We start from the raw sequence: 18,513 nt of genomic DNA on the forward strand, positions 1-18,513 counted from the left end.
GACAAGGTGGCACATGCCTGTAATCCCATCACTCTGGGAGGCAGAGGCAGGTAGATCTCTGTTAGTTGGAGGCCAGTCTGCTCTACAAAGTGAGTCTAAGACAGCAAGGCTACACAGAGAAACTCTGTCTCAGAGGGCGGGGGGCAACAGAGGGGAGGCTGAGATATACCTCAGTTGGTAGAGTTGCCTAGATCACAGAGAGCCTTGGTTTCTGACTCCAGCACCTCATGAACTGAGCATGGTTGTATAATCCCAGCACTGGGAAGTAGAGGCAGAAGGTCATTTGACTATAAAGTGAGTTCAAGTCTATCATGGCTACATTAGGCCCAGTCTCCAAACAAAACACAACAAGAATTTTGTCATCTCAGGGTCTCAGGCTGTGGCCCTACACACCACTGTCCAGCCAAGAACAAACGTGGGGAGGGAGCAGCAGTCTTCTGTTTCAGAGAAAGCACACCCTTCGCATCTGGACACCTTGCTGGGCCTAGCAGTGAATTACACAAAGTTTGAATAAGGTCACCTTGGTTTTAGGAAACAGGATGTTAGAGGAGGACTCTTTCAGACCGGCGTGCTCCTGTGAGGCTGATCTCTGCATCCTCCCTTTCTCCTCCTCGAGGCCTCCTCCCCTGGTGTCCCAGCACAACCAGGCTGTCTTTCTTTGCATCCCTCTTCCTCCGCCAGTTCTCTCGCATCTGGGAGGGAGCCAGTCTGTAGGCTGCTGTTTGACTCTCCAGCATTTAGTTGTGTCCCTGACATAGGCAATGTTTAATCTTTGCTCACTGAATGAAGGGCAAGGAAGAATGTGAAACTAGAGAATAAGACCAATCAATTCAAAGTTCCAAGGTCAGTTTAGTTTAAAATCATGTATTCCTACCATAAGACCTGAACTTCTTAGAAATGAGAGAGCAAGCAAGAGAGAAGAGAGTCTTTGATGTTATAATAATAATAATTTTTCAGATACTAGTTTTAATACTGTATTTCTGCCAAGATGCACATTTCACATGGATGTTAAAATATTAGTCTTGCCTAGCCTTTATAGATCATTTCATATTTATTTTTTTAAAAAATTAGTATAAACTTACTAGTAAAAATTTCCAGATTCAGCTGGGTGATGGTGACACACACCTTTGATCCCAGTGCTCAGGAGGCAGAGGCAGGTAAATCTCTAGTTCATGGCCAGCCTAGTGTACCGAGTGCGTTCTAGGACACCCAAGGGATTTCCAGAGAAACTCTGCCTTGGGGGAAAAGAAAATCCAGATTCCTTATTTAATTTTTGCCTCTTTGAGATCTTCCTCATTGAGAAAGACAAAAACCAACTCTAAATTAGAGTTGAAAATGGCCTGCCTTCTTTGCACAAGCTTGGAGCCTTTCATCCTTTGAAATACAGAACTACCAAGCCTCATCATTAGATTACTAAAGAGCATAGTTCAAACTCCTGGCCTGTCCACTCACGTTACCAAAAATGGTAATGCACTCCTGGAGCTGGGAGCAAGGACGCAAACCCACGTCTGGATGGATTCTGGGAGCTTGGACTTAAGTCTGAAATAGAAGCTGTGGCCGAATTCTTTGTCTTAGATCAGAAATGCCTGTGCGTGAGGCACTTGAGCTCAGCCTCAAGAAAGTGCTACAGAAGGCCCTTGGTGGGGGTGATGCCACCCCAGGGTTACAGCAGAAACACTGACTGCCCTTCAAAGCCTGGAATTGCCTCCACAGGGATATTTCCATGAACATACTGTTGAACGCGAGGCAGAAGACTGTCATGGTCAGCTTCCTCATCTGGGTGTGCTGTGGAGGGCTCATTTATCCATTTTTCTAAGCCCTGTTTGTGACATAGGTGGCAAAGGTTTTGAACTCAATTATTTTTATTTTCCTGTTCATTTTGTAAAGAAGGAAGTTCCTTGGCCTCTTATTAATTCTGTCCTGGAAGTGAGCCGTGATACAAATGGAGGTTGAATGGTGTGCCCGCTGCTTTTGTGTCAGTTTGACACAGGCTGGAGTCATCAGAAAGGAGGGAAGCTCAACTGAGAAAAAAAAAAAAAGCCTCCATAGGATCTGGCTGTAGGGCATTTTCTTAACTAGTGATTGATGTGGGAGTGCCCATCCCATTGTGGGTGGGGCCAGCCCTGGACTGGTAGTCCTGGGTTCTGTAAGAAATCAGGCCAAACAAGCTAGAGGGAGCAAGGCAGTAAGCAGCACCCTTCTGCGACAGCTCCTGCCTTCTGGGGTCCAGCCCTGTTTGAGTTCCTGTCCTGGCTTCCTTCAGTGATGGACCACAATGTGGAAGTGTAATCCAAATAAGCCCCATCCTCGCCAAGTTGGTTTTGGTCATGGTGTTTCATCATAGCAATCATAACTCTAACTAAGAAAAATGGCAATGATAAACCTTATTCTGGCTCATTTTGGACATATTCTTTGTCTGTGTCATGGGTGTTTGGTAACGGGGATTTGACCCAGGGACTTGGGTATCCCAAACAAGTGCCCTGCCACTGAGCTACATCTCCAGCTACATGTGTCATTTTTGAGAGAAGGTCACAGCCCAGGTTAGCCTGAAACTCATTAGGTAGCTGAGGCTGGCCTTGAAAATCTGATTCTCTTAGATGCCAGGATTACCATCACGTGTCAGTGCCTGTCTGTCAGTCTCTCTCTCTCTCTCTCTCTCTCTCTCTCTCACTCACACACTGACTAGAAAATACTTTGTGGGAGTGGAGAACATTATTACATTTAAGGGGAAATACTTTTCCTGGCCATCCTACTTGCCAGAGTGGAAAGGTGCAAGGACCACCCCCCCCAGCCCCCCAGCCCCCCTCCAGAAGCTATTCTGGTATTGACTACAGAAGGTGTTCCACTACGTGGCAGCCCTGGGGTAGAAGCCTGTAGGATGCGGCTGTGGTACCACCCAGTGCCAGGTGAGCACCGTGCCCTTGGCAGCCCTGCCTGCTGTTGCTCGGTGGTCACACTGAACCTCAGCTAGCTCATTTATTCTGATCCCTGGCTTTGCCATGTTCCCTGCATTTGGTTTCTCTGAACTTTCTGCTAAAATCAATCTCTTTTAATTATCTTCTGTTCCACTTCTTTGAACCCCTTCCAGTTGCTCTCGTTTCTCAGGTGTTTAATATAGAATCTGGGTGAGGTTCAGGCTGAGTCAGATAGATACCTCTTCAAGGATGCTGCGATGCTTTGCCAAGGCACCCTCCGCTGGAGCCAAGTGGGCCTGGTGCACAGGTGGCGCACAGCAAGTACTACCAATGGGAGGAATCCATTTCGGTGGCTTCTAAATGGCTGGCACACTCCACCTGGCACTAAGTGTTCTTCCCGCCCCACCCTCAACTCCTGACTCTTTCTGTTCTTGGTTTCTTCTTTTTTTATTCTAGTAGTTACTTCAATGACTTTTTTTTTCTTTCATAGTTTAGTTTGTACATTTAAAAAAAATTAAAAATCCCTTTGATTTTTACCCATATATTTAATAAGTTTAAATATGCATGTGATAGGAATTTGACAGATTAACATTATTTATGAGTTACTCTGGTTTTATCCCTTTCTGGAAATTATGCCTAATCACTCTAATATTCTCTTATTTCTAAATCCTATTAGAGGGTAGAACTGATCTTGGTGTTGGTTATTTGGTTAATGAGCCACAGAGCAAGATTCGTGCTGCTTTGATTGTGACGTGGGTTTAGGCTGATGAGATGGAAAGTCAGTGTCTTAAAATGGCATGATTATCTGGAACGCACTTCCAAATATTCCAGTGGGGGGAGGGCGGTGAGAGGCCGGGGTCGGGGTGAGATTGCAGTGGAGTTGCTGCAGTGGGGCTTACAGCTACAGAAACCCCATCCTACTCTTCACTTATGTGAAGCCAGCGTTTCCTTATTAAAATGAGCTTTAAAAAGGGGAGGAGGGATTGTTTTTTAAGGAGCAGAAAATGGTCTAATGGGCTGAAATAAAATGGATCTCTCTGAGCTCCTGGAGAGTTTACACCCAGGGAGGCCTCTGCTACCCTCCCCTAGTCATTGTTCCCCTGGAGGACTTCGGCAACTTTGTTTACTTCAGGATTCAACTCAAACACCTCTTTTCTTTTGAGGGGTTTCTAAGCCACCCACATAGAGTTTAATCCCTCTCTGGCATTTTTTTTTCACTCTTTGAGGATGCCTCCCCTGAGAGTTGGAACCCTGACTGTGACCTCTTGCATCCTTGTTGGCTGTAATTGTTGGCATCCTTTTGCCTTCCTAGTTGCTGTGCCCTTTGGCCTCTTTCACTTCTCTCTCCAGAACTCAGTGTCTGTCACGTAGGTATCTGGTTAAATAAACAGCAAAATAAACAGAAGAATGCATCAAAGCCTCCTATGGTATCTTCTTGAGGCTGCAGCTCCCTATGCAAGGACCTCTGGCAACCTCTCCCTCCTCTGCCTTTCAGCATCCCTCTTCAGTCACCTGATGACTATGAACCTCTGCTAAATCCTTCTCTGGTGTTTCAACAGTGTGATACACACTATTTTTTTTTTTTATGATATTCAACTACATGTATTTTTAACAGTCGTCTATTTACATTCAAGCACGGGGAAGAGAAGTTAGTGCATCAAACCTTGTTACTTCACAGAGAATATTATTTAGGAAAGTATAGGCAGTGCTGTTAATCAACTTTACCCAGCCTCATAAACCAAGCAGAAGATGCTCAGGTGTAATCATAGGTGCCCCAAGCCCTCTATAACTGAAGTCTTGGCCATGCCTGTAGGAAGGTGACAGTGGGATCACAGACATGCTAAAATGTCACTTTCTGAAGATACAAAGTATAAACGAATACATTTTTCATATGAGACAGCAGCTCACATAGCCCAGGTTACTTTGAACTCATTACATAGCTGAGGCCGGCCTCAAACTCCCCATCTTCCTACCTCTGGCTCCCAATGGCTGAGATCACAGCCTTATGCTTTCACACCCTGCATGTAACAGAATTATAGCAGAGGAAATGGTTAACTGTCCACCCACGTGTTCACAGTTTTTTGTGTGGCTGTCCTGGGACTTACTTGCTCTGTAGACCAGGCTGGCCTCTAATTCACAGGTTAAACTAAAAGCTGGTAGATTGTCACTGGTGTGAATTCTTACCTTCGTCAGTGATAATCCAGCAGGAGAGCCAATGTTGATCCTTCTGTTCAATTAATCGCGTTTCTCAGGTGCTGCGTTTGCTTTTTTGGTTTATAAAAGGTTACTAATACTGCTCATATAAAGTGCACTATACTTCATCAAGTCCATGTGTTAGTGATATGTGAAGCGTGTCATTGTTTTAGGTGCCATTATGAACAGCAATGGGGCTGGAGAGGTGGCTCGGTGTTAAAGACTGCATACTGCTCTTCCCAAGGACTGCAGCTCAGATCCCAGCATCCCTTCAAGCAGCTCACAGCCAGCTGCCTAGAGTTCCAGCCTGAGGGGATCCAATGCCACCATCTTCTGCCCTCTGTGGTTCACACACACTCACCCACCTGACTCCCCATCTCACAGAACAGCAGTGGGTCCCAAGGGCAGAGAATTTGCCTGGTGTGTGTGTATGAGGCATGAGGCTTAATCCCCAGCACTGGATGAGACCACTTCTGTTATTTATCAATCATAATTGCAAGGGGTGTGGCTCAGTAGTAGATCTGAATCTAGCACTGTAATTAATAATTGCGAGGTGCCATTGATTGCAAGATACTTCCTAATTTCTAAAGAGTGTCTGAACATTGATGAAATACAGAAACTTCAGGCCACTTCTACTTTAGCAAAGGGATGTTTGTACTCTATTGATAACAGTGATCTCAAGTGTTCCTTTTGAATGAGTTTGATTTTAGAATGAGCCACTTAAAAATATATATGTATGTATGTATAATACAGATTATGATTAAGCAGGGCCCCAGAGGTGGTATCCAGGTGTTGGCCTAACTGCTGTTTGGCTCCATGTGATTCAGAGCACCAGCTGCTCCAGGAGAATGGTTTGTGTTTAGGTTGAGGAGTATAACTATACAAAGAAAGGTCTAGAAAGTAGACTCGTTACAAGTTCTAAAGCAATCCAGACTTGCCTCTCTTTAAACAACAGCATATTCAGAGATTTGCTTTGTTTTGAATCCATTCTCTTAGCAAGGAAGGGGACGTGATGCTGGGTTTTATGTTTATTGATTGATTGATTGATTGATTGATTTTGGTTTTTCTAGACAGGGCTTCTTGAGTAGCTTGTGGCTGTCCTGGGACTTGCTTGCTCTGTAGACCAGGCTGGCCTCTAATTCACAGAGATCCTCCTGCCTCTGCCTCCAGAGTGCTGGGATGAAAGGCATGTACCACCACTGCCCGGCTGATGCTGGTTTTTAAATTTCAATTATTTATTAAAGAAAATTGGCTAACAAAACATTTTGTTTCTGAGATTATCACATCAAATCATGGTCTACTAGCTTGTCTTATAATAGAATTTCCACTTGGAATAGATTAATGAAGAACATCTATCAGAACTTATATCACTGGAAAAGTGCAAGAAGTAGATTGTTTCCTATTTCTGGATTAAGAAGAGTGAGGAAAAGAATGGGTTTAGTGTAGTTTGGGAAACTGCAGTATCCATCAGGACTCTCTCTCTCAACCCTGTAGCACCGACCCTGCACTCAGCCAGGCCTTCAACTGCTGGCCACAGTGGCAGCATTTTCCAGAGAGCCCAACCGCATCCCCAGTTCTAATCTGCATCCTTGAAGGTTATTGTGAATCATTAGCCTCAATGCAACAAAGCAGGAGGTCACAAGTCATACAGGCTCCACTGCATGCGCGTAGCCGGCTTTTGTAAACTTCACTATGAAGGTTTTAATGTAGGTATAATTGAAAGAGAAATGGAATAAATATGCATATCCTAATAAAGGCATTCTTTGTAGTCAGCAAATAGTCACATAATATTGAGCATCAATGAACCTGTTACTGTATAACAAAATGAAAGGTCCTAGAAAATCATGCATAGGCCATTGACTATATATGATTTTAAAATATAATCAGTAACCTTAGCAAAGCTGGTAATGTGTCTGCAGCTGTTTCTGCTCACTGGGACTAATGACACTAGGAGCAGTTCTAAATAGTCATGTGCATTCAACACTGTCTCTTCTAAATCCTTTGTTTATGGGTTCTCTCATGGAATAGCTTTATAAGGAGCATTTCCTGATACTTTTAAAGTCATTAGCACTGTACACTAAATTTTAAAAGTTAGACATAGAAAAATAAATTTATAAGACTACTCAAGCCCAGGAACTTGTCTCCAAGCACACATCCTATTCATAAGGGCCAAACAGCAAGGACAAAGAAGGTGGGTGGGGTGGGCTGGGAAGGTGAATCCACAGGGAAGGAGCTTGCTGGACAGGCATAGGAAGTGGGTTCAGATCCCCAGCACACACTTAACACTGCCCAGGCTATTTGTGATTATGGACCCAAGGCTTGGGGGATGGCTTGTGGAAAACAGGCAGATCCTTGGGTTTCACTGGCTAACCAGTCTAGTCAAAAGAATGAGCTAGCTCCAGGTTCACTGATAGACAGTCTCAAAAAACAAGCGCACAGCAATAGAAGACATTGGAAGTTGACCAACGGCTTCCAAATATGCGCGCACGCACACACACACACACAGCCATACATGATAATTTTGTCTTAGTGTCCTTTTTGGGGGGAGGGGGAAGATGGGGTTTTGCTATGTAGCCCTGGCTGTCCTTAAACTTGCTATGTAGACTGGGTTGGCCTCAATCTTGTAGAGATCAGCCTGTCTCTGCCTCCTGAACACTGGCATTATACCCAGCCTTTGTCTTAGTGTCTTAGGGTCAGATTTTCAAGGGGTTGGGTGCAGGCGGTTTGCTGAGGAAGGGAAGAGAGGATAAGTGGAATGCACAGCCAGAAAGTCTGCTCTGATGGAGGCACAGATTACGTTTCCTCCCACAGGAGACCTTTGAGTCCTGTGGCCAAGCAGAGCAGCAGTAGTAGTTCCTAATTCCATTTGGTGGTGTGACTGGGAGGGATCGGGGACAGAGTGGCTTCCATATTTACACCATGAAACTGAGAAGAATGTTATAAAGGTATAGAATTTCCCCTCATGATACCACAAACCTTAACATTAGAGAAGAAAGATGAAAAGATTTTCACTTAACTTTTTTTTTTTAACCTTTTCCTTTAACTTTTAGCCTGGAAAGTTAAAATGCCAACTCTGTGACATATTTGCATAGAATCAATTTCCCATTAAAAAACACATAAGCTTTTAAGATATTGCTCTTTTTGACCTTTTCCTCTTAGTCTCCTTCCTGTAGAAAACAGGAATGAATTCCCTTACTCTAGGCTGGTGTCTTTATCGTCTTTCCTTTTGTAGTAGGAAAAAAATCCAGAGCTTTACAATGCTATTATTTGACTAACTGAAGATTAATCTAGCTCCAGTTCAAATTTTCATTTGGCTTTTTATTCTTACGTATTTTTTTCATGTGTATGGGTGTTTTGCCAGCTTGTCTATCTGTGTACCACATATGTACAGGGGCTCTGGAGACCAGAAGAGTGTTAAGAATCAAACCCGGGTCCTATCAATTACTAAGACATCCCTCCACCCTGCTGGTAGCTTTTTAAGAAATAACTATAGTCAGGCGTGGTGGTGCATGCCTCTAATCCCAGCACTTGGAAGGAAAGCAGATCTCTGTGAATTTGAGGCTATCCTATTCTACACAGTGAGTTCCAGACCAGCCAGGTCTATTACATGTGAGACCTTGTCTAACAACAAAATGAGTAATTATGCTTTTCCTTGTGAATTTTATGAATTTGCTCCAAACACTAACCGTCTCTTAGGTATTTTCTATTTTTTTTAAATTTACTACACATTGCTTTTATTGATTCATTTTTGTTGAGATATTTGGGAGCTTATTTAAACTAAGCTGTGTTCAACATACAGAGCAATGCCACCAAATGTACTTACCTTCATCTGAAACTTTGGGTGAATTTGGATAAAATTAACTTCTTTCCCAAAGTTCACTTAGACCTGACAATTACCTTCTAACTTGGCTGTGACACTTTGGAGAACGAAAAATTAGTGCTGACAATTAGGCCAAGATAGCAGAGATGGGGAAGGACCAGCCACACAAGATAGCAGCGATGGAAAAGGACCATAAATACAGGACAGCAAGGATGAAGTCTTATAAGGTGCCAGTTCTTCAGCTCTGACTTTGCAGACTTAAATTCTGTATGCCTAGAGCTAAGAACTGAAGTTCAAGTGATGATACAGAGATGGGCAGAGAATGAACCTACTCTTGGTTTTGAGTTTGAACTTACAATGATGCAGTGACTGCCCTGGTCCTCCCTGGTGGCCCTAGTCTCACTCCATGCGTTTGCCTGGTTCTTGCAGCCATCTGAGTCACACAGTACATGAAGCTTCAGCAGTTTCTAGGCTCAGACAGTTTCCTAGTGTCCACTTCACAAGGATGCCACTGGGCCAGAGAGCTGCAGGGACTTCCGTGCCCTGAATGCAGGGCTGTTCAGACCCAGTGCCAATGCTCTTGGAAAAGTTCCTTCCTGCCGTACAAGTGTGTCCACTGTGTATGGTACTGGCAGTACCAGCAGCCAAGTTGTATCATGAAGTGACCAGAAAAGAGTTTACACCTCCCCGAGTCTCCTGCAAAGATGCTCTTTGGGAAGCATAAGACAGAAACACCAGTCCTCCATGGCAGCTGCTCATGTGCCGTGGTCAAATGACACAGGCTTCCGGGCCTATCATTTGGGATGCTACTGTGAACCCTCAGAGTGAGTCTTACAACCTTCCCCAGCTTGTCGTAATGATCTGCTGAGTTATACCTTCCAGGGAAGCTCAGATAATTAGCTCAGGGTTGCTACCAGACCTTTCAACTGCCGAGGGCTTGAAGTATGTGAACGGTGATGGCAGAACACTTCCGCAGGAGGAAAGTCTAGGCAGCTGACGTATTGTTCTTTGCCTCCAAGGTAGGACTTCATTAGAAGTATCGCACGCTCCCTTTCTTGTTCTTGTCAAAAGAGAGCAAAATTCCTACTAATGGAATCCCAGCAGGGCCCCTGGATGCTTTGTTTATATTGTGCTCTACACATTCCTAGAGGGGTCCGTTGACATTGTCATCTACGTGAATAGTGCCAAATGGTCCCAGCAGTAGGGACCTATTGTGCAGGTGAGGGCCTGGTGGACATATTTATGTGACTTTTCTCTGATAAAGATAACATCTTTGCTGCACTTAGCCTTTTTGGGTCACTAATGCCTACGAACCAATGTAGATGGCCCAAGTGGTGATTTTTGAAGAGATTTTTCTATTATAGTACAGCACTGTCAATGGCGATGGAAAATAAAATCTCAGATATGCTGAGGATCCATCTCTACGATGCATTCACAGATAGGTAAGTGAAAAATGACTCCTTGTAGGGGTGCCACGCACCCAAGAGGGCCCACCGGCTTAACAGGAATATACTTTGGTTTTAGATTAATGCAGGAAATTAACTTGGTATTTTAAAAAACTTTATTGATCCTCTGTGAATTTCCCATCATGCACCCCAATCCCACTTATCTCCCAGTCCCTTTGTATCTGCCCTCTGTCCTTGCAACCTCCCCCTCAAAACGAAGATAAAATAAGATAGAATAAGAAGCCAATATTGTCATGGATGTTGTAGTGTGTCACAATGTGCCCCACAGTATACACGCTTTTGTCCACACATCTTTATTTGCAAATGTTTATTGCCATGAGTCTGTTTCGAGGCCTCTGGCTTCTGCTCCACTATCAATACTTGGTCACTCTTCTTGGCTATCTTGTTGTTGCCCTGTGTCATGGAGTTCCTGTAGTCTTGGTTCTGTAGGACCAGCCCTTTCACGTGCTCTAGCAGATCATAGATGAGATAGATGTTGGGGTGGGCCAACTTGCAGCCCTGGATCTGGGCCTGAGAGGTATCTGAGCTGGTCAGCCGGCTAGCTCTCCTGAGCCTGCACCACCTGGGTGAGAGCTCTCAAGCACTGCCTGGGCTAGCTCACCTAATGTCACAGCCAGCTAGGGACAGGTGTCACAGCTCTGCTGTGCTGCACAGGTGAGGTGCAGGGCTGCTCTCCTGAATGCTGGTGAGGGCGGGGGACAGCTCTCAGGCTCTCATGACCTCAGGGTGGGCTCTCCCTCCCACCCCTGTGAGAGGCAAGGGGGTGGGAAGGAGAGAGACTTGGTATCTTTTGGTAAGTAAGGTAATAAAAGGACTGAGAGACATTTTTGCATCACATTTCCCATCTTTCCTAGGATGAAATCCATAGGGCCTTTAGACTGGAAGAAAACTCACTCACTGCCAAATGCCTTCAACATGCAGCCCACAATCTTTCATCTGCAAACCGGTCATAAAGTTGTTTGGAGACTGGGCTGGAGAGAAGGCCCAGATGTTCTATATCTAGGACACTTCGCCCTACAGAGCTGCTCTGCATCCCGAGAGCTACACACAGGTGATGAAAGAGCAGAACGTCTGTGTCCTGTGTGTGACTTGCATGGAATTCACACACAGGAATACAAATGACACACAGGCCCTTTGCTAGCCAGCTCCTTAGTACTTACTATACATGCCACAATTTAAAGAAAGTTTAGTGTCGGGGCTGTTTCAGAACCAGCTTGGAGATTTTGCAAAGAATTCTTTCCCCTGTACAAACACTTTTTATGACTCCTGTATTTCAAACAGATCCTTCCTTGGATGTTGCCTTCACAAATTAAAACCCTGGAAACAGCACTAACCCTTAGGGGCGTGACCATCTTCTCCCGGGACACTGTCTGATTAGGAATACAATTACTTATCTGTGACAAATAAGTACCCGACCTAACATTAATGTTTTTGGGGATGTGGGGGAGACAGGGAAGGAACTTAACACATGTAGCCAACAGCAACATGGCATTTCCTTTGCTGAAGTGTCCTTTAAAACTTTTGTTTGTTTGTTTTTTGAAACAGGGTCTCCCTGTTGTAGCTCTGGCTGTCGTGGAACTCACTCTGTAGACCAGGCTGGCCACTAACACAGAGATCTGCCTGCCTCTGCCTCCTGGGTGCTGGGATTAAAGTCAAGCACCACCACTACCCATCAACATTTTTTGTTTATTCCTATTAGTCTTTTGCCTGCACACATGTATGTGTATCTTGAACATGCCATGTTCTTGGAGACCAGAAGTGGCTGTTTGGAGTTAAATAGATTGTGAACACAAATGTAGATGCTGAAAACGGATCCCAAGGTTGTTGCATAGAACAGCAAATACTCTTAACTACCGAGCCATCTTTGCAGGCCCTATACTCTTCCTTTTCTAGCTTGATCTCTCATTTGTTGAATATTGCTGAACTTAGACAACCTGCCAGCTGCTTTAGACACAGACACAAACATTGCCCACCGAGCCTTTCCTGGTAGGAGACAGAGTTAGCCTGAGGATGCTGAGGATGTGGCAAGGAGACCCTTTCTGACATTTTTCTCCTACTAAATGGATCCACATGGGACTACGAGCTACTGGGCTTATAGATGAGGGAATAAGAAGACAAATTCTAAACCCAAACTATCCAGCGTCAAACCCTGGCTCAGTCAGTTGTGATATTGGACAATTACCTAATATCACAGCCCTTCACTTCTTGACATGCAAATGAGTAGGAAAATAGTTTCCTCGCAGAAAATTTGAGGATCAATTGAAAGTTGGGAAATATTAATAATAAGCCTGACAACAGATGTCTATCAAGCTTTTATTCCTTTCATAGCCCTATTGTTCATGGAGTTCAGGGTATTTTTCTCTTCCATACCAAAATCCCATCCCACATAAGGATTTTAAAGTCATAACAGCGAGGTATAAAGATATAGCCTGCTTTGTTTTACAAGTTAGAGTAAGATTTTTGATAAGGTCTAAAACTTGACAGCCAGGTGGCTGAGGCCAAGGATGAGCCTGAAACGCCAGCTTCCACCTCTTGATTGTCTGAGCCTGTGTCACCACCATCCATTTCAGATGGTTTTGGGGATCAGACTCAGGGTCTCTGCTATGCTAGATCAACCTTCTAACTACTGAGCTACACCTCTAGAGCCCTCGACTAGGATACTTACAAAGTAAGAGTTTCATTAACCTTGCATTTATTTTTACATACGTGTGTGGCCTGAGTTTTAATAATTCTTACTCTGAGGCTCTCAGAGAAGCTGAGGGATTAAAGGCAACTTTGGTAGTGTACATCACAGTGACGTGAATGCCGTGGGCTCAGGGGAACGTCCTCTGACCCAGGTGAGCGGGAAGAAGCAGCCAAACCTTAGAAGAGAAAGTGACCTGTTGGCTGAGACTTAGGATAAATTAAAAAAAAAAAAAAAAAAAAGTCGAAAGAAGTTGGAGGTGGTGATGGGAAGCAGGTCCCTTAGAGGCAACCCTTGAGGAGTTGTGGAGGGGTCTACACTCTTAAGAAGGGTGCTCTTGGATGGTCGGGGGTTAGTTAGGAGACTGTTTCAGAGTGCAGTGCTTAGGGTGAGGGCCGAGGGTGTTCAAGAGGGACTCTTGAACTGGCAGCACAGGATGCATGAGGAAGGTTCTGGAAGGAGGACTCTCTCTTGTCCTACTTCTCTGATGTCTGATTCACAGAGGTTTCAGGGCACAGATCTAAGGAAGAAAACACCAAACTGACTTGAGAGAAGGCTCCCTGAAGAGGAAGACGAGTTTTCAAACACTTGGCAAATCCTTTCTCCATCCTGCTGGACCTAGCTGCTAACTATTGCCGCCTTGAAGTTGGCAGGCCTTCCTGTTCCCAAGTGGGAGGGCCCTTGGCAGGAGCCTGGAGACAGGATGCTAACTGGCCAAGCACCTTCCATGCAGAGTGGAGAAAAGGAAACTGGGTACTTCCCATCTGACCCAGATTATCTGGTCAGAAAATAATGTGAAAGTACAGATAACCCCAAGGTGTTCACAGGCGGCTCTGGAACACCATGCATGTTCGTTCGGCAGTGCACTTACCATGCCAAATGTTTCATTTAGGCTTTATTTTACATTTCCTGATCACAGAGCATCAGAGCTGATGAGCTGTGTGGGTGGGTGACTCGGGAGGGCCTGGTGCTTAAAAACTGGACTGTCACTATGAGGGTCCTGTCACCTGCATCTGCCACAGAGGAGGTAGCTCTGTGTATGTGTGTTATACGCATGTGCATACACATGTTCATGAAAGTGTACTTGCCCGTGGAGAAACGTCTGAGGCCAGAGTTTGGCATTAAAATGACTTCCTCAGTTACTTCACCTTATTATTATGATTATTTTTTTCTTGAGAGAGGGTCTCTCTCTGAACCTAGGGGCTGTAGTTTGGGGTTCCCTGACTCCCAATATCAGCGATCTACCTGTCTCCACTTCCAGCCCCAGCATGCTGGGGTTACAGGGAGCACTGAGTTCCTGGCTTTTCCAGAAAGCACTTTACTCAGGGAGCCATTTCTCCAGCCCTCTGCGTAGCTTACATCACCATGTGACACGACAAGGCGGAGGGTCATGACCTAAGCTTTGTCATGTCACCTGGTGGTCTTCCGGCCGGATCTTAGGATGCTGCTTCCCCCCACATCACAGAACCCAGGACCACCTCCACACTCCTCAGTGGCAGCCAACACTCCCCTGCCCCCTCTCAAACCGTATCTGGGGCACTAAGCAGGCTGTTTACAGATGTTCCTGTGAACTGTATTTTAAGTCATAACCAGTCCCTTCCCACTGAAGAGTTGGCCAGACCAGAAGGCCTCTTTTCCTGTTATTCACAGGATTGCTGCCTCCAGATGAGCTAAAAGCTTTGCTTACATTTCCTGGACAGGGGCTTACCTAAGGAGAGGAAATCTCTGAGACAAAGGGACAAAGGGTGGCTGCACCAAGTCCCCACAAGAGCCTTGATGGCCAGAGTGGCAGCCACTCCCTGCCAAGGAATCCCAAGCATGCTTCTGCTCCTCCATTTGGGGGGTGCCAAGCATGGATGGGTGTTTGGGTCCAGACTAGCCTGCTGGAATAAATTAGTTACAGGCCTAACTCTGGAAGTCCAGGGAAACTGGTTTTCTCCAGTCCATGTGGAGTTAAGCACTCTTCCATTCTCACAGCAGAGGACTCATTCCTAGTTCACTTACGGGGCAAGACCGCTCAGAGGAAATTTTTAGTCCTTAAAAGGTATTCTGCAGTCCATCAAAGCAAAGATCTTCATGCCATCCAGCCTTTTTCCTAAAGAGAAGAGCTGGCAAGTTCAGGTAGCCTATGTATGGTCCTGGAAAATTCCTCATAGATTTCTTTGATTCAATTTCCTGCAGGGGGAAAAAAAAGGAAAAAAGGCAGCAAAGCCAGCCAAGGTGCCCGGGGCACCACCACTCTGGATCGCCTTTCCTTCTCCTTTACCATCTTCTGGATCCGTTCTGTCGGAAGGGACGTTTGGCGCCCACCTTCAGGACAGATCTCCACCCTACTTCCCGACCTCCACGTTAGATTATAGTCCCAGTTCACATTCCCCCTCGTAGCCACACGCACACCTCGCTGAGGTCATCCTCAGTGCCGCTGGGAAGAGGAAGGAAACGTGAGCAAAAGCAACAGGTTCCACCCACTGCCTGAACTTGGAAGTGGATACCAGGGCGCGGTGACGGGAGCTGGGCGGCGAAGGGCGAGGAAGCGGCAAGGGGAAAGGTGGAAAGGAACTGATGGGGCTTGACCAGTGGTCACTGGTGCTCTCACTGGGCTTGTGTATTTGCTTGTGAGGGTGACAGGAGGTCCTTCCCAGGTTCACTTGGGGACTTCCTTGTGGACGGGGAGGCCGGGCCCCGCGCGACCCTCCAGGAGGCATTGGCTTGGTAAAGAACCCAGCGGAAGAGGCCTTGAGGTGCGTTCAGCACCCAGCACCCTCCCCAGGGCGCGGCCCTCCCGCGCGGCGAGGTCTGCAAGCCTGGCGCCGGTACTACCCCACCCCCATCCCCGGTCTTCAGGAGCTCTCCCAGCCGGCCTCTCGCCCCAGCCTCCGGCGGGGAAAACCGGGCGAGCGGACTGCACCGCACCCGGCAGCCTCTGGGCATGCTCCGTGGCGGGACCCGCTCTGTCGCCGCCGCCGCCGCCGCCGGGAGGGTGCGTCCTCCTTCCCCCAAGGCGGCGGCGCCTGCAGCGACCGTCACTGCGTCCCGGCCCCCGCACACCTTTGGCGGAAGCGAGAGTGGAGGAGTGCCATCCTGCGGGCGTGGGCCGACAGCGCCCCCCCGCCCCTCCCCGTCCCCATCCTTCCCGGGAGAGGCCGGCCAAGGAGGCGCGCAGGCGGGATGCGCCCTGCGACTACTGCGGTTCCTTAGAAAGTAAAGCGGAGCTCGCCGGGCGCGGGGCTCCCAGCGGCCGCCGGGAGGGGGCGGGGCGGGGCGGGGCCAGGTGGGGGGTGGTCCCAGTGCCCCCGCGAGGTGCGAAATCAGCTTCTGCCTCCCTCTCGGGTCCCGCCCCCAGGGAATCGGAATTCAGTGGGAAAGTGTCTGGGAGAATCCTTGGGGCGGAGTGCTAGGGCGCGCCTGGCGCAAAATGGTTAACACAAAGTCCGCGCGCGGCCCTGGGCTCCGAGGGTGAAAAGTGCGCGCCCGTAGCCGCGCACCTCTTTGCTAATTTGCGGGTTAGTTACCCGGAGGAAGTCAACTTGTGCGGGGACGGGTGGGGGTGGCTCAGGCGGCTGCTGGCTCCCGCCTCCAGGCCCCTTAGGGCGATCGCACTTCACCGCAGGCGGGCGCCGGGCGCGGGGAGGTCGGGGCGGGCGCCGGGCGGCCTGAGCAGCGGGCTCGACCCGGCCACTCACTCTCTCTGCCTCCTCCCCTCAGGACTACCGAGAGGATGGGATGGATCTAGGCAGTGACGCCGGCAGCAGCAGCAGCAGCAGCCGCGCCAGCTCGCAGTCCAACTCCACCAAAGTGACCCCTTGCTCCGAGTGCAAATCCTCATCGTCGCCGGGGGGCAGTCTGGACTTGGTGTCTGCTCTGGAGGATTATGAAGAGCCCTTCCCGGTCTACCAGAAGAAGGTGATTGATGAGTGGGCTCCGGAGGAAGACGGGGAGGAGGAGGAAGAAGAGGACGATCGAGGGTATCGGGATGACCGCTGTCCGGTCCGGGAGCCGGGGGACGTGAGCGCCAGGATCCGCAGTGGCGGCGGCGGGGACAGGAGCGCCATGCCGTCCCCCGTGCCTAACGGCAACCTCCACCCGCACGACCCTCAAGACCTCAGGCACAATGGCAACGTGGTGGTGGCCGGCCGGCCAAACGCCTCCCGGGCTCCGCGCCGAGCTCTCCAGAAGACCCAGCTTCCCGGTAGCCGGCGCGGAGGCCGGGGCCGGGCATCTGGGGGGCTCTGCCTTCAGCCTCCGGACGGCGGGACGTGCGTCCCGGAAGAACCCCCGGTGCCCCCGATGGACTGGGAGGCGTTGGAGAAGCATCTGGCCGGGCTGCAGTTCCGGGAGCAGGAGGTGCGAAACCAGGGTCAGGCGAGGACCAACTCCACCTCTGTAAGTTGGCCGGGGTGCGTGCCCACGCGCGCACACCCGTGTACACACCTCGCGCGCAGCCCACACGCCCCTTCTCCGCGCTCCCGCCGGTGGTGGCCCCATTCATCCTTTCCCGGGGGTGGGGGCTGGGCCGGAGAGCCTGCCTCCTGTTCCCCTGGGGTACGCTTGCTCAGTCTGTGAGCTGTCTGGGTTTTCAGGATGGGCGGAGAGAAGGGAGGGGCAGCCAGAGGGCAGCGGAAAGTCGGGCTGGAGGAACCCGCGACTCATTTTGATGGAATTACTTATGGAGACTAGGTTGTGAGTCACTTGCCTGAAAATAAATCTAGGGAGATTTGCTCACCGAAGCCGGTGCCTGAGGGGGCTGTTTCACACTGTAATAGTTGTGGCTTTGTCCATCCTGGAGGGTCTTCCTAGCGTTGCCACTCACGTCTCGCCCTTGGCCGGGCTGTGCCCGAGCACGTGCACGCAGTCGCCTGCCCACACCTCAGATCTGTTGCCGGGTGTGTTCATCCCGGCTCCTGCATTTGGGTGGATTAAAGGCCCTTTTTGACTTTTCTTCCATGAAACCTGAGCGATTGCTGACCTGGAGGAACCGGGTGAATTGAACTGCCAGGATGAGGGAGGGGGTTGCTGCCTCCCTAGCCTGACTCACTCCCTGCCGGCGCATCCCTTCTTGTTTTGATAAAAAGAACCACTTATAGTTCCTTACCGGAGGCTACTGCCTCAATTCTGGAAAAGCCAGACGGGGAGGGGTGCCGGCGTAGAGGGGGAGGAGGGCAGAGAAGGAGGGCTGCATCTATAATAAGCTCAGGCAGGTTTGTCTCAACATTTTTTTTTTTTGCCCCCGAGAGGAGAGCAGATAAATGGCTTTAAAAGAAAAGCATCATGAATGTAGCTCCCCCTTTTATCACTGTTTGAGATAAAGCAACAGTTGTAATTTGAAATCATTAGCGATATCCCTAAATAGGGCTGAAGGGCACAGTTTAAATGAGCTGCTTTCTGCGTGTGACAGCTGTGTGACAGTGTAGGAAAATGCTCGCCTTGCAGGTGTAA

General features: G+C 48.3%; 1 protein-coding gene across 4 annotated transcripts in view; it reads left to right on the top strand.

Annotated features, from left to right (window-relative positions):
* The window catches only part of Schip1 (schwannomin interacting protein 1), a 722,809-nt gene that overhangs the window by 585,277 nt on the left and 119,019 nt on the right, over positions 1-18,513 (top strand). For 2 of the 4 annotated variants that reach the window (XM_060378408.1, XM_060378409.1), the window contains one exon: positions 16,783-17,460. In XM_060378408.1, the coding sequence (XP_060234391.1) occupies positions 16,783-17,460 (678 nt within the window). Of the gene's footprint in view, positions 1-16,137; positions 16,279-16,427; positions 16,581-16,782; positions 17,461-18,513 lie in introns of those variants that run through there. The other 2 variants (XM_060378411.1, XM_060378410.1) reach the window with 2 other exon arrangements.

This window comes from Meriones unguiculatus, chromosome 2, assembly GCF_030254825.1.
Source record: "Meriones unguiculatus strain TT.TT164.6M chromosome 2, Bangor_MerUng_6.1, whole genome shotgun sequence".
NCBI lineage: Eukaryota > Metazoa > Chordata > Mammalia > Rodentia > Muridae > Meriones > Meriones unguiculatus.